The 12,150-nt window shown below is 39.2% G+C and overlaps 1 protein-coding gene across 1 annotated transcript in view; it reads right to left on the minus strand.

The window, feature by feature from the left end:
• FAF1 (Fas associated factor 1) overlaps positions 1–12,150 on the minus strand; it is a 522,933-nt gene that overhangs the window by 334,747 nt on the left and 176,036 nt on the right. The window contains exon 4 of the mRNA XM_030912634.1: positions 2,692–2,897. Within this exon, the coding sequence (XP_030768494.1) occupies positions 2,692–2,897 (206 nt within the window). The remainder of the gene's footprint in view (positions 1–2,691; positions 2,898–12,150) is intronic.

A 12,150-nucleotide genomic window follows, 5' to 3' on the forward strand; every position in this document is an offset into this window, starting at 1 on the left:
CTTCTGCACAGAAAAGTAAACAACAGAGTAAAAAGGTAACCCACAGAATGAGAGGAAATATGTGCGAACCATATATCTAACAAGGGGTTAAAGCACAAAATATAGAAAAACTTCTACACCTCAACAATAAAATATCAAATAACCCATTTAAAAAATGGGCAAATGACTTGAACAGACATTTCTCCAAACAAGACATACAAATGGCCAACAGGTACATGAAAAGATATTCAACATCACTAATCAGACAAATAAAAATCAAACCCACAATCACCTATCACTTCACATCTTTTAGGATGGCTACTATAAAAAAAAAAAAGAAATAAAAGAAAAGAAAAACAGAAAATAATAAGTGTTAACGAAGTTGGGGTTGGAATGTAAAATGGTGTAGCTGCTACAGGCAACAGTATGGAGGTTCCTCGAAAAATTATAAATTAAACTACCATCTAATCCAGCAATCCCACTTTTGAACATACTGTCAATAGAACTGAAACCAGGATTTCTATGAAATATTCACACTCCCATGGCTGGGCACGGTGACTCACGCCTATAATTCCAACACTTTGGGAGTCTGAGGCAGGAGGATCACTTGAGCCCAAGAGTTCAAGCCCAGCCTGGGAAAGAAAGTAAGACCCCTTCTCTACAAAGAAAAAAAAATTAGCCAGCCATGGTGGCACGCACCTATAGTCCTACTACTCAGGAGGCCAAGGCAGGGTGACTGCTTGAGCCCAGAGTTTGAGGCTACAGTGAGCCGTGATCACGCCACTGCACTCCAGCCTGGGTGACAGCGTGAGACCCTGTCTCAAAAAAAAAAAAAAAAAAAAAAAATCACATTCTCATGTTCATTGCAGCATTATTCACAATAGTCAAAAGGTAGAAACAACCTAAATATCCATTTATGATAAGTTAATGAATAAAAAAAATGTGGTATATACACACAATGGAATATTATTCAGTTTTTAAAAAGAAAATCCTGCTATACGCTACAACATATATAAACTTTGAGGACATTATGCTAAGTGAAATAAGCCATCTCAGCAGGCAAATACTGCATTATTCCACTTCTATGAGGTATTTATAGTCAAACTTATAGAAACAGAAGATAGAATGGCAGTTGCCAGGAGCTTGAGGGAGGGGAAAATGGAATATTGCTATCCAATGGGTATAGAGTTTCAGTTATGTAAGATGAAAAAGTGCATAAACAATCTTTGTAAGATGAAAAAGTGTGTAAACAATCTTAGGCTGCACACTTAGAAATTTATTGACAGTCTAAATCTCATATTGTTTTCTACCATAATTTTTTTAAAAATAAAATACAACGTACAGGAGAATATTTGGGGGGTACAGGCAGAAGGGGTTTATCTAGAAGAATAATCTACATAGAAGAAGAAACAAGTACAAAGGCCCAGACCTATTTGGCAAACTGAAATAAGTCCATTATGGCTTAGGCACAGTGAACTAGAAGGAGAGTGGTAATAGATGAAACTACAAACGCAGGTAGGGGCTTCATCAAACAGGGACTTATAGGCCATGTTAAAGATTTGAATTATATCCTAAAATCAATGGAAAGCTTTTGAATGGCTTTAAGAAAAGTAATAACATAATCTGAGTAGTGTTTGGGAATGAACACTCTTAAAACAGCCTTGCTTTTCAAGACTTAATTAATAAAATAAAATCAGAAAAGGATCTCCCCTAAAAGGAATAAAGGGACATTTCCAGAAACATCTAGAATTCAGATTTAAGGTAAACCACATTAAGAGAAAATTAATATGTGGTTCTACAATGAAAATGGATCAGGTAATCTGAATCAAATATCAGTTCAACATAGCTAAACTATAGTAACTTGGTAAAGTCTGTCCAGAAATGGCAGGCATATACTTTCACCTCCTTTTGAAAAATAGCATTTTTTCAACTGGCAGAGAGAAAAGTGATGGAAACATGTCTCATGTCTGGTTTCTCATTAAACATGGTGTGATGGTTTGAATGCATCCCTACTAAAATTCAGGTATTGTCTATGTGGTAGTATTAAGATGCAGGTCCTTTAAAAGATGATTAGGCAATGAGAGCTTGTTAATGGGATTAGGTGCCCTTATAAAAAGAGTTTGATGAAGGGAGTCTGTCCCTTTCGCCCTTCTGGTTTCTGCCATGTGAGAACACAATGTTCCCCACTTAGAAGGATGCAGCATCAAGGTGCTATATTGTAAACAGTGAGCAGCCCTCACCAGACACCAAACCTTCTAAGCCTTGATCTTAGACTTCTTAGCCTCCAGAAATGTGAGAAAATAAATTTCTGTTCCTTATAAATTACCCAGTCTCAGGTATTGTTATAGCAGCACAAAAAGCATCAAGATATATCCTATGAAAAATGAATGAGTCTCAGTTGTAAAGTGTGATATGCAATGTACTTGATTAGGGTATTTTTTTTAAGCTCTTAGATGTTTGATTTGCATCAGCCCTAAAACAGCATCATATACCATTCTACTGGCATGGAACAAAAAACATTATTCTCAAACTTACCTCAATCTCAACACAGTATTTCAAAATAAAGCACAATATTCAGTATTGGAAAGTTACCAGTTTCAACTTGTTTTTTTTCCCTTCTTGCACTGGTAGTCAACATGAAATTAAAAAGTATAAAATCTATGTTTACCTAATTATCTATTTGTGAAGGCTTTATGGCAGGAAAAACCTTACCAACAGTACAGCTGTCTTCAAGTACCACATCAACATTTCTGTCTCTGTACTCAACCCTGAAGTCCAGCATCCGAGGCTGCCTTTCTACAATCTGCCTGGATGGCATTACAGGTCGAAACGCCGAAGAAGAAGAGGAAGTAGGAGCTGAAGCTGGATGACTTGCTGGATTAAATGCAGGTCCTGGTATGGTCTCACCTCCATATTCACTAAAATGTTGACATAAAAGAAGGATTATCGTCAACCAAATCATTACAGAATACCACTAGGCACCCACTCCATACTTGGCTTGTGTTGTTCTTCCTATCAAGTAAGTTTACCTACATGTGTGTCAAGGCCAAACTTGAGTTCTACTTCCTCCATAAAATCTTTCCCATTGACTGAAGGCCACATTACTCTCCTTCCCTTTTTTGCCTTTCTATGTTTATTAGCAGTATCATATCATTTAGCATTTAATTAGATTTTTACCTTGTGTTGTTATAATATAAACATCATTTTTAACTCGGTAAATTAAGAACAGTGTCTTCTTCACTCACTCTCATTTACTCACTGGATCATTATTTGGCTCATCAACTCTACTTTCCACAGAATATTTTGAAATTTTACTGTCCTTAAACCTCAATTCTCCCCGATTCTCCCTATCTCACATCTCAGTCTTTTTCCATTTTGCCAAAAAAAACAAAAGCCATTAAGAGAAATTTCCCTTATCTTAACATCAAATCCACAAACAAGCCCACATATGCACTCTTTCTCACTTCCTATAAAATAGAAGAGATACCATATTTTTAATCTGTTCAAAATTGAAAGCTTTTTTTTGTTTGTTTGTTTGAAATGGGGTCTCACTTTGTTACCCAGGCTGGACAGCGGTGGCACAATCTTGGCTCACTGCAGCCTGAAACTCCTGGACTCCAGCAATCAATCCACCCTAGTCTCCCAAGTAGCTGGGACTACACATGCATGCCACCAAGCCCCGGCTCATTTTTTATGTTTTTTGTAGAAACAGAGTCTTGTTTATGTTGCCTGGACCAGTCTTCAACTCCTGGCCTCAAGTGATCCTCTCACCTCTGACTCCCAAAGTGCTGGGATTACAGGCATGAGCCACTGTACCCAGGCTAAAACAATATCCTCATTAGCTCTACACTAGGTATTATCCCTTTTATATCCAGTATCTTGACATCTCTTTCTCTTCTGGATTCTTTTGAACAACATTTAAAAATGTTCAAATCTCTCCCTTCTTAAAAAATAAAATGAAATCCTGGCTCTGCCCACTTAATAGCTGTCCCATTTGTAAAATGGGAACAATAATTATATTTGCACAACATCTGGTACTTAGTAAGATCCCAGATCCCCAACTCAGTATGTCCACAGTTTAATTCATTAGTATTTCCTCAAGTCTGACCCTCCTCCATTACTCCTAATATCAACTCAATCCAGAAACCTGTGGTGTTATCCTTGATCCCTTCTTCTCTTTCATCTCACATACCTAATCAGTCCTTTAAATTATATCTCCGGCCGGGCGCGGTGGCTCAAGCCTGTAATCCCAGCACTTTGGGAGGCCGAGACGGGCGGATCACGAGGTCAGGAGATCGAGACCATCCTGGCTAACACGGTGAAACCCCGTCTCTACTAAAAAATACAAAAAACTAGCCGGGCGACGAGGCGGGCGCCTGTAGTCCCAACTACTCGGGAGGCTGAGACAGGAGAATGGCGTGAACCCGGGAGGCGGAGCTTGCAGTGAGCTGAGAGCCGGCCACTGCACTCCAGCCTTGGTGGCAGAGCAAGACTCCGTCTCAAAAAAAATAAATAAATAAATAAATAAATAAATAAATAAATAAATAAATAAATAAATAAATAAATAAATTATATCTCCTAAGTATGTTTTGCATAAGTCATCCACCTTTACCCTCTGATGCTGCCACTCTAGTCCAAGCCACAATTACCTCTTGTATGAACTAATGCAATTGCCTCCTAACTAATTCCTTTATATGTACTCCTACAACACTGAATTCCATTCCATTATGCCCCTAGAGTGAAATTAAAGACACAAATGTCTTCATATAATTCTTTCTCAACCCTTCAATTACTCTCCTTTACTCTTCAGATACATACTTAAAGTGGCTTTTGAGGCCCTGCATGATCTGAATCCTATCTAGCTTTCCATCTTCTTGTGCTACATTATCTCCAGCCCTCTATGCTAATAGGCACATGGTCTTTAATTTCTTCTCTCACCTTAATCATTCCCATTTCACAGAGGAACACAGGCTATTCCCTCTAAGAATATCCTTTCCTCCATTACCCATCCACTTCTATTTTTCTTCTAACAAATTATACTCAACCTTTCATATCTCAGATTGAATGTTTTTCAACTCAGGGCACTAGGTCTAATTCCACACTACTAACTATAATTATAAAGTTAGTTGTATAATTAATGATTTGACATCTATGTCTCCACTGGAATATAAGCACCACAGAATAAATCTCTTATTTTTGTTTTTTATTTGTTTATTTGTTTGAGATAAAGTCTCATACCGTCACCCAGGCTGGAGTGCAGTGGGGCAAACTCGGCTCACTGCAGCCTCCACCTCCTGGGTTCAAGTGATTCTCCTGCCTCAGCCTCCTGAGTAGCTGGGACTACAGGTGCGCACCACCACGCCCAGCTAATTTTTGTATTTTTAGTAGAGACGGGGTTTCACGATGTTGGCCAGGCTGGTCTCAAACTCCTGACCTCGTGATCCGCCTGCCTTGGCCTCCCAAAGGGCTGGGATTACAGGCGTGAGTCACCACGCCCGGCCTTATTTGTGTTTTTAATGGCTGTATCCTCTGCCCTGCGCTTAAGATTTTATATATAGGAGGCACTCAAATATTTGCCAAACTAACAAGTAGAGGAATAATTATTTTAAAATTTGGTTTTTCTCTGACTTAATTTATCACATGTATTGCCACTTCTCTTTTTTCCTCTCTGAGAGAAGGAGGTGGGGAGAGAGGGAACCATAGGAGTGTTTCAATTGCAACATCAGTATTGTATGTATCTTCCACAACCACTAGTACTCAAGACCAGCTCTAAAACATCTTTCTTCTCAACCTGAATTTAAGAAAAAACAATGTTCAATTGTTTTTCAATTAAGCAGAAAAATAGTTATATTTATTTTTATTTTTTATTTAATTTCCCTTCTTCATACTACTGCTTTGAACAATGTTCACCAAACTATAGATTACATCGTTGACTTGGTGAGTTGTGATCAGTCTTTTAAAGATTAGAATAGAAATTATCAGTATTGTGTCACTTAACAGGACCAACTATTGTTCCATAAAACTTTTCATTCTGTTACATAGTTGTATATGTACATGTGTTTGGGACTCCAAGTATTTTTCATTGTAAATCATATTCCAAAAAGTTCAAAAACAGTTTTTCAATCAACAGAGCTCAGATAATCCAGTAATCACTGATCCAAGACAAAAACCTATCCTTTCTCCTAGTTGTTAAATTCAAAGAAAGTAATCTTGCACAAAAAAACATGGGAACCAAGAAAATGTCCAAAGGCAGGAAAGAATCCCACAGCTGAAATCTAAAGTGAGCTCTTAAACATCTATGAACAGAATCTGTGTGATGACATTCTACATCTCTAAAGTTTGTCATAACTTCTCAGAACTGAAGAAAAACCTAAGAAAAAGCTAGTCACTGACTTAACTGTTTTTTGACTTCAAATCCACCTTTCTATATAGTCTACTCTGGGATGCTGGGGCCAGTATTCTGCAAAACTGTATTTTCTTCTGCTAGATGGTTTCCTGTTAGATTCTAGCAAGATGAGATGCTATCTAGAGATTAGTAGTTAAAGAGGGGAGGAGATTAGCAGAGATTAGTAAAGAAGGGAGGAAAGACTTCTTTTTTCCTGCTTGCATACAGTTCCATCAGCATCACCCTGTAGGTGGGTTCCAGTCTTCAGCTCTTTTCAGCATTCTTACAACCAGCTTCTTGATATTCCCTTAGACACGAGCAGCAGCTGGACAGTGTACATCCACAGAGGTCTGGTCCCCAGCTTCATGAGTCTCCTCCGTGCTTCATGGTTCTGTTAAACCCCTCTGTTCCCTAAACCTAACAGTGGTAGCTTCCTCTGGCATTTATCATATCCATGTTACCTCTTTTTGCTCTTTCAGTCTTCCATACCTATGTAACCAATCCTACCTTAAATTTCCTCTGCTGAAATATCTAGTACGTTTCATTTCCTGATTGGATCCTGATACAGTAAAGAGTTCCCAGGAAACATACTTTCAAAGACAGGATTCAAGAATTGGCTTGATTATGTGACCGTGACCTTCAATTCACTGCTAGCTCCTTGTCAATAATAAACGGGATACTAGTGATCCATTCCATGCATTGGCATAATGATTACTGCATTATCACCTGTAGCTAATTTAATTATGATGATATGCCTATTGAAACAAGTGTCTAAGATAACCAAATTACTGTTTGATTTGACTATTTTGATGGTAATAATGACACCAAGGACTTGCGGATGGCTGCTTCTGACTTGGAGACTTAAAGAAAATGATACAGAGTTTTTAAGTTTTTAACTTTCAGCTCAAGTCATGACAAGATAGCTACAAAATTTTTAAAATAGCCCTTTAAAATTTTCTTACTTGTTGTAACCATAGGTACAACTCTGCCAAGAATTGGGTCCAAAATTTAATTTTGCAGATTGCAGAATTATGGTGAAAGTTGAGTAAACATACTTTCTAAGTTCCCTTTGTTTTGGAAGGAGTGAGGCCCTAAGATATGGAATGAGGATACGTGGGTGAACAGCTCCTTCTCCCATGACTGAGAAGGCTAGCCTCCACTTTTGTGAAAGCTCTTAGCTTAAACTCTTAATAGTTTACTAGTTGACTAAATGAAAAATCTCAAAAGAGTCCACATTTCATATGGATGAGATGCCTGAACCTTCCTAGCATAATGTAGAAGAAATACAGATGCTTAAAGAAACAGGAATGCTGGAGTAGATTTACCATGTATAATCCGAATATATACATACCATCCTATACATCATCCATGAGGTCCTGGAGGATACAGTATTAAAGCATTTTAAAATACATTAGTAAGGGAATCTGTATTTGAAAAACTCTGTGGTGACTGTTTTCTGGGAGTTGGGAATGACATGGGGAGATGACATGATTGAGAAAGACTCCTGAACAAGCTGATCAGATTCCAGAGTGGCAGAGGTCAAATGGCAAAATTTGACAGAGAAAAGGTAAGAACAATCATGTTAATGCACAGCATGGACAGAAAGTAACAATCAAGAAGGTTGTGACGTACAAGACCTGCAGACACCTTTAGAAGTACTTAACTGAATGTGGTTTTTTTGCTTGGTTGGTTGGTTGTTTTTTTTTTTTTTTTTTTGAGACGGAGTCTCGAACTGAGCATGGTATTTCTAAGGAATAAAATTAAAGGTCAGTCTATTAAAACACTACTTGATCTATAAACAGTAGAAAGCCCAGACTTGGTAGCCTAAATCCTGACTTCAGTGACCACTATGGAGAATCAAAGTCACTTCCAGTTTCCAAACACAAGTTGGTTCACAGACATAAAGCCCCTGGATTAAGTGAGGCATGGTCCCCTAAAACACAACAGTACCATAAGTATTTATTGTAAATTTTCCTCTAAGATTTCCATTAAGACACTTGCAGCTGTTTACTAGAGTATCTGTGTACCAATAAAAAGAAAATATCCAGATTTTTAGGAGATTACTAGATGCTAACTCTAAAATGATGCTAATTACTGGGGAATTTACAAAAGTGAAAGACTAGAGTTGGAAGTGAAGTTTTAGCCCAAATCAGCTCACAGTAAATGTGATCAGTCAATCTACCCTGCAGTTATTTCCCTAGGCCCTGGAGGTATAATAGAAAAAAAACACACTCAGTAACTGGTAGATATTCCATATTGGTTTCCTGATCCATAGAGTTAGGACTGTAATGTAAGAAGAGACCACTGGAAACAAATGATCTTGCATATGTGTTTTATTTTCTACACTAATTTGTAAGCACTGGGAAGTGCATTTTGCTTTCACATAGCAGGGTACACTTATACCTTCATTGTCTTTTCCTAAAGATTACATCAACTCTCCTGCTCTTTGTCATAATAATAGTCTGTAGAGATCTTGATTAACTTGACATTTTGTCATAATAATAGTCTGTAGAGATCCTGATTAACTTGACATTCCAAAGAACGATATTACACTGATGACAACATAGATTGGTCCTGAAGTGCATAAGCAGCAAGTATAGGTTAAGTCTCCGTAATCCAAAAGTCTGAAATCTGAAATGTTCCAAACTCTGAAACTTTTTGAGCACTGACATAACACTCAAAGGAAATGCTCACTGGAACATTTTGGATTTTTGGACTAGGGATGCTCAACCAACCAGTATGTATAAAGTAAATATCCCCAAATCTGAAAAAAACTGAAACGTGAAATACTTCTGATCCTATGCACTTCAAATAAGGAAAACTAAACCTATACTTTGATACTTTGGTAGGACGCATGCATGTTAGGGATTAGCAGACACATACCACAAAAATACAGGGGCTGCCACCTTGGTAAAGTTTCTAGAGTCCAGTGGTTGAAAGCACATGAGGGTGAAAGCTGTACTTTGTATTTCTCAACAATTAATAAGAAATAACTAAGTTAACTGAGGGAAAAAAAATTTGGACTGGGAAGAGAAAAAATGATTATGTACAATATGCTGGCACCAACCAAAATTACACTGCTATAGTACTATGACCACAATCAATGATAACCCTGAAAGATAGCAGTGAAAGAAAAGCCTCCCACTAGGAAGAACTTAATGTTGTACTATGTTCACCACTTCATCTGGAAGGAGAGATAGCCTGAGGTATAAATCTACATTGAATCATAGGCAATAGATGATGGGTTGGCCAGCAGTTCAGGTCCTGAAAAGAATAAAATTGGAAAACTGGATGACAAGAAAGTCTGGAGAAGAGATATGAAAATAGATCCTTTAGAATGCACACAGAATATAAATATATTTGGTTTTGTTTGTTTGGAGACGGAGTTTCACTCTTGTTGCCCAGGCTAGAGTGCAATGCCGCAATCTTGCCTCACTGCAACCTCTGCCTCCTGGGTTCAAGCGATTCTCCTGCCTCAGCCTCCTGAGTAGCTGGGATTACAAATGCCCGCCACCTCGCCCAGCTAAATTTTTTTTTGGGGGGGGGGGAGGGGAGGTATCTTGAGTAGAGACAGGGTTTCACTATGCTGGCCAGGCTGGTCTCAAACTCCTGACCTCAGGCGATCCACCCGCCTTAGCCTCCCAAAGTGCTGGGATTACAGGTGTGAGCCACTGCGCCCGGCTAAATATATTTGTTTCTTAAGTGAATATTCTCTAAAGGCTAACCAATTTTAAAAAAGGATCTTAATAACATGGATAAGAAGACATTGTTCAGTCAGCTTTTTTTCCATTCCTACTGAGGCTGCTTGATGCATTAATGTACAACGTGGTCACGTCAACAGAGATGGAGGTTACGCATGGACACAGCAACATGGACTTCCCCTCACCAAGGCTGCATCTAGCTAGGCAAACTATGAAGTGCCTAAGCTGCAAGTGACACAGTCTAATACTGAGTCCCCAATAAGATGCCATTTCCCAGGGACCTGGTAATAAAATATTTCCATCACGGAGGGGGCAGTGATCTATCTTCCCTGAAAAAGACACTTTTCTAAATAGGAACTTGACTTACCTGACAGCAATGCATCTGTCAGGACCACCATTCAAGGACTTAGGGAATACCTAAGTATTGATGGTTTCCCACACAACATTGGTTCTAACTAAGGAACTTGTTTCACAGCAAAAGAAGTGCAGCACTGGGATCACTGTGTATGCCATTACCCAGGAGCAGCTATCTTGACAGAACAACAGAATGACTTACTAAAGATTCAGTTACGACACTGGTTAGGAGATAACCTCAAAGATTAGGGTTCCTCTTGAAAGTATGTGGTATAAATGGTTTACATCAGTGTCCAAAACATCACACTATTTTTCATACTGCCAGAAAACACATGTATGGGAATTAAGTGTTCACAGTGATTCCTCTTACATGCCTAACAGCTTACTAAACTTTTGCCTCCTGCAACTTTGGGTGCTGATGGTTCGGAAATCATGGTTCCCAAAGATGTAACATTTCCACAACACTTCCACCGAATTGGAACTTGAAAATGCTGCTTGGCCATTTTGCACTCCTCATGGCACTGAATCACCACCTAGGGAAGGAGTACTGGCTACAGTGACTGGTCCTGATTACCAAGAAAAAAACTGGGCTGCTGCTACACAATGGACTATGACTGGAGCCCAGGAGATTTTTGGGGGGCATGTCTAGTAAGAACGGAAAATTACAACTAATAAAAAAGCAGGTAAACTGAGGATTCTGACTCTTCAAAAATGAAGGTGTAAGATGCTCCATCGGGGGGAAAAGAAACAAAAACAAAAACAAAAACAAAACAAAACAAAAAACCCTGACCATTTGAGGTGCTAGCTGACAGGGAATACAGAATAAATGGTGAAATAAACTCACAGTATCAACTATGGCCTTATGACCAGTAACAGAACAGAAACTTTGGCAGCAAACACACAAACACATACACACACCCCTATCTTCTTGCAGTTTGCACATTGATCCTATCAACATCACCCTACCAGTGACATATCACCCCAACGGTGGCACTCATTTTGTTTTAGCATCAACCACTGATGGTAGCTTCTAGCTTTTTTTTTTTTTTTCCCAGCATCTTTTCCGTAAGTCTCTCTGCATCCTGCCAAAGCTACCAGTATCAGTTGAACAGGATTTCCTTCTCATGTGTCTGGGGCCAAGTTCCTAGGGCTCCTCCAATGAGCTACAAATAAAGTTCTGTTAACCTCAACCTCCATCAGCCTCTTTCCTTTGTTCCTCTATCACTTTCCTTTGTGCCCATTGGTGGTTGGCAAGGGGCTCTCCCTGGTAGATGTGTTCTAGTTGCTGCTTCTTGGTCTGGAATGGGAATCATGACCTCCACATCCCTACCCTTCTCACTGAAGCTACAAGTCTGCTCTTGCCCTGGGCTCCTTTCCTCGCCAAGCAGAAAGAACCACCCATACCTGCGCTTGGTGGTACAGCTGCCTCCTGCAGTCATTCTATCTAGGTTGTCTCACTATCCCTTTTCTGATCTTTCAAACTTCTCCACATCTGTGTAACCTACTCCCTATTTAAAATTCCCTCTGGTAAAATTGCTAGGGTAGACCAGGTGCGGTGGCTCACACCTATAATCCCAGCACTTTGGGAGGCTGAGGCAGGAGGATCACTTGTGCTCAGGAGTTCAAGACTAGCCTGAGCAACATGGCTGGGGCAAAACCCCATCTCTACAAAAAATACAAAAATTAGCCAGGCTTGGTGGCACATGCCTATAGCCCAGCTACTCAGGAGGC

This window comes from Rhinopithecus roxellana, chromosome 12 (assembly GCF_007565055.1).
Source record: "Rhinopithecus roxellana isolate Shanxi Qingling chromosome 12, ASM756505v1, whole genome shotgun sequence".
Taxonomy (NCBI): Eukaryota; Metazoa; Chordata; class Mammalia; order Primates; family Cercopithecidae; genus Rhinopithecus; species Rhinopithecus roxellana.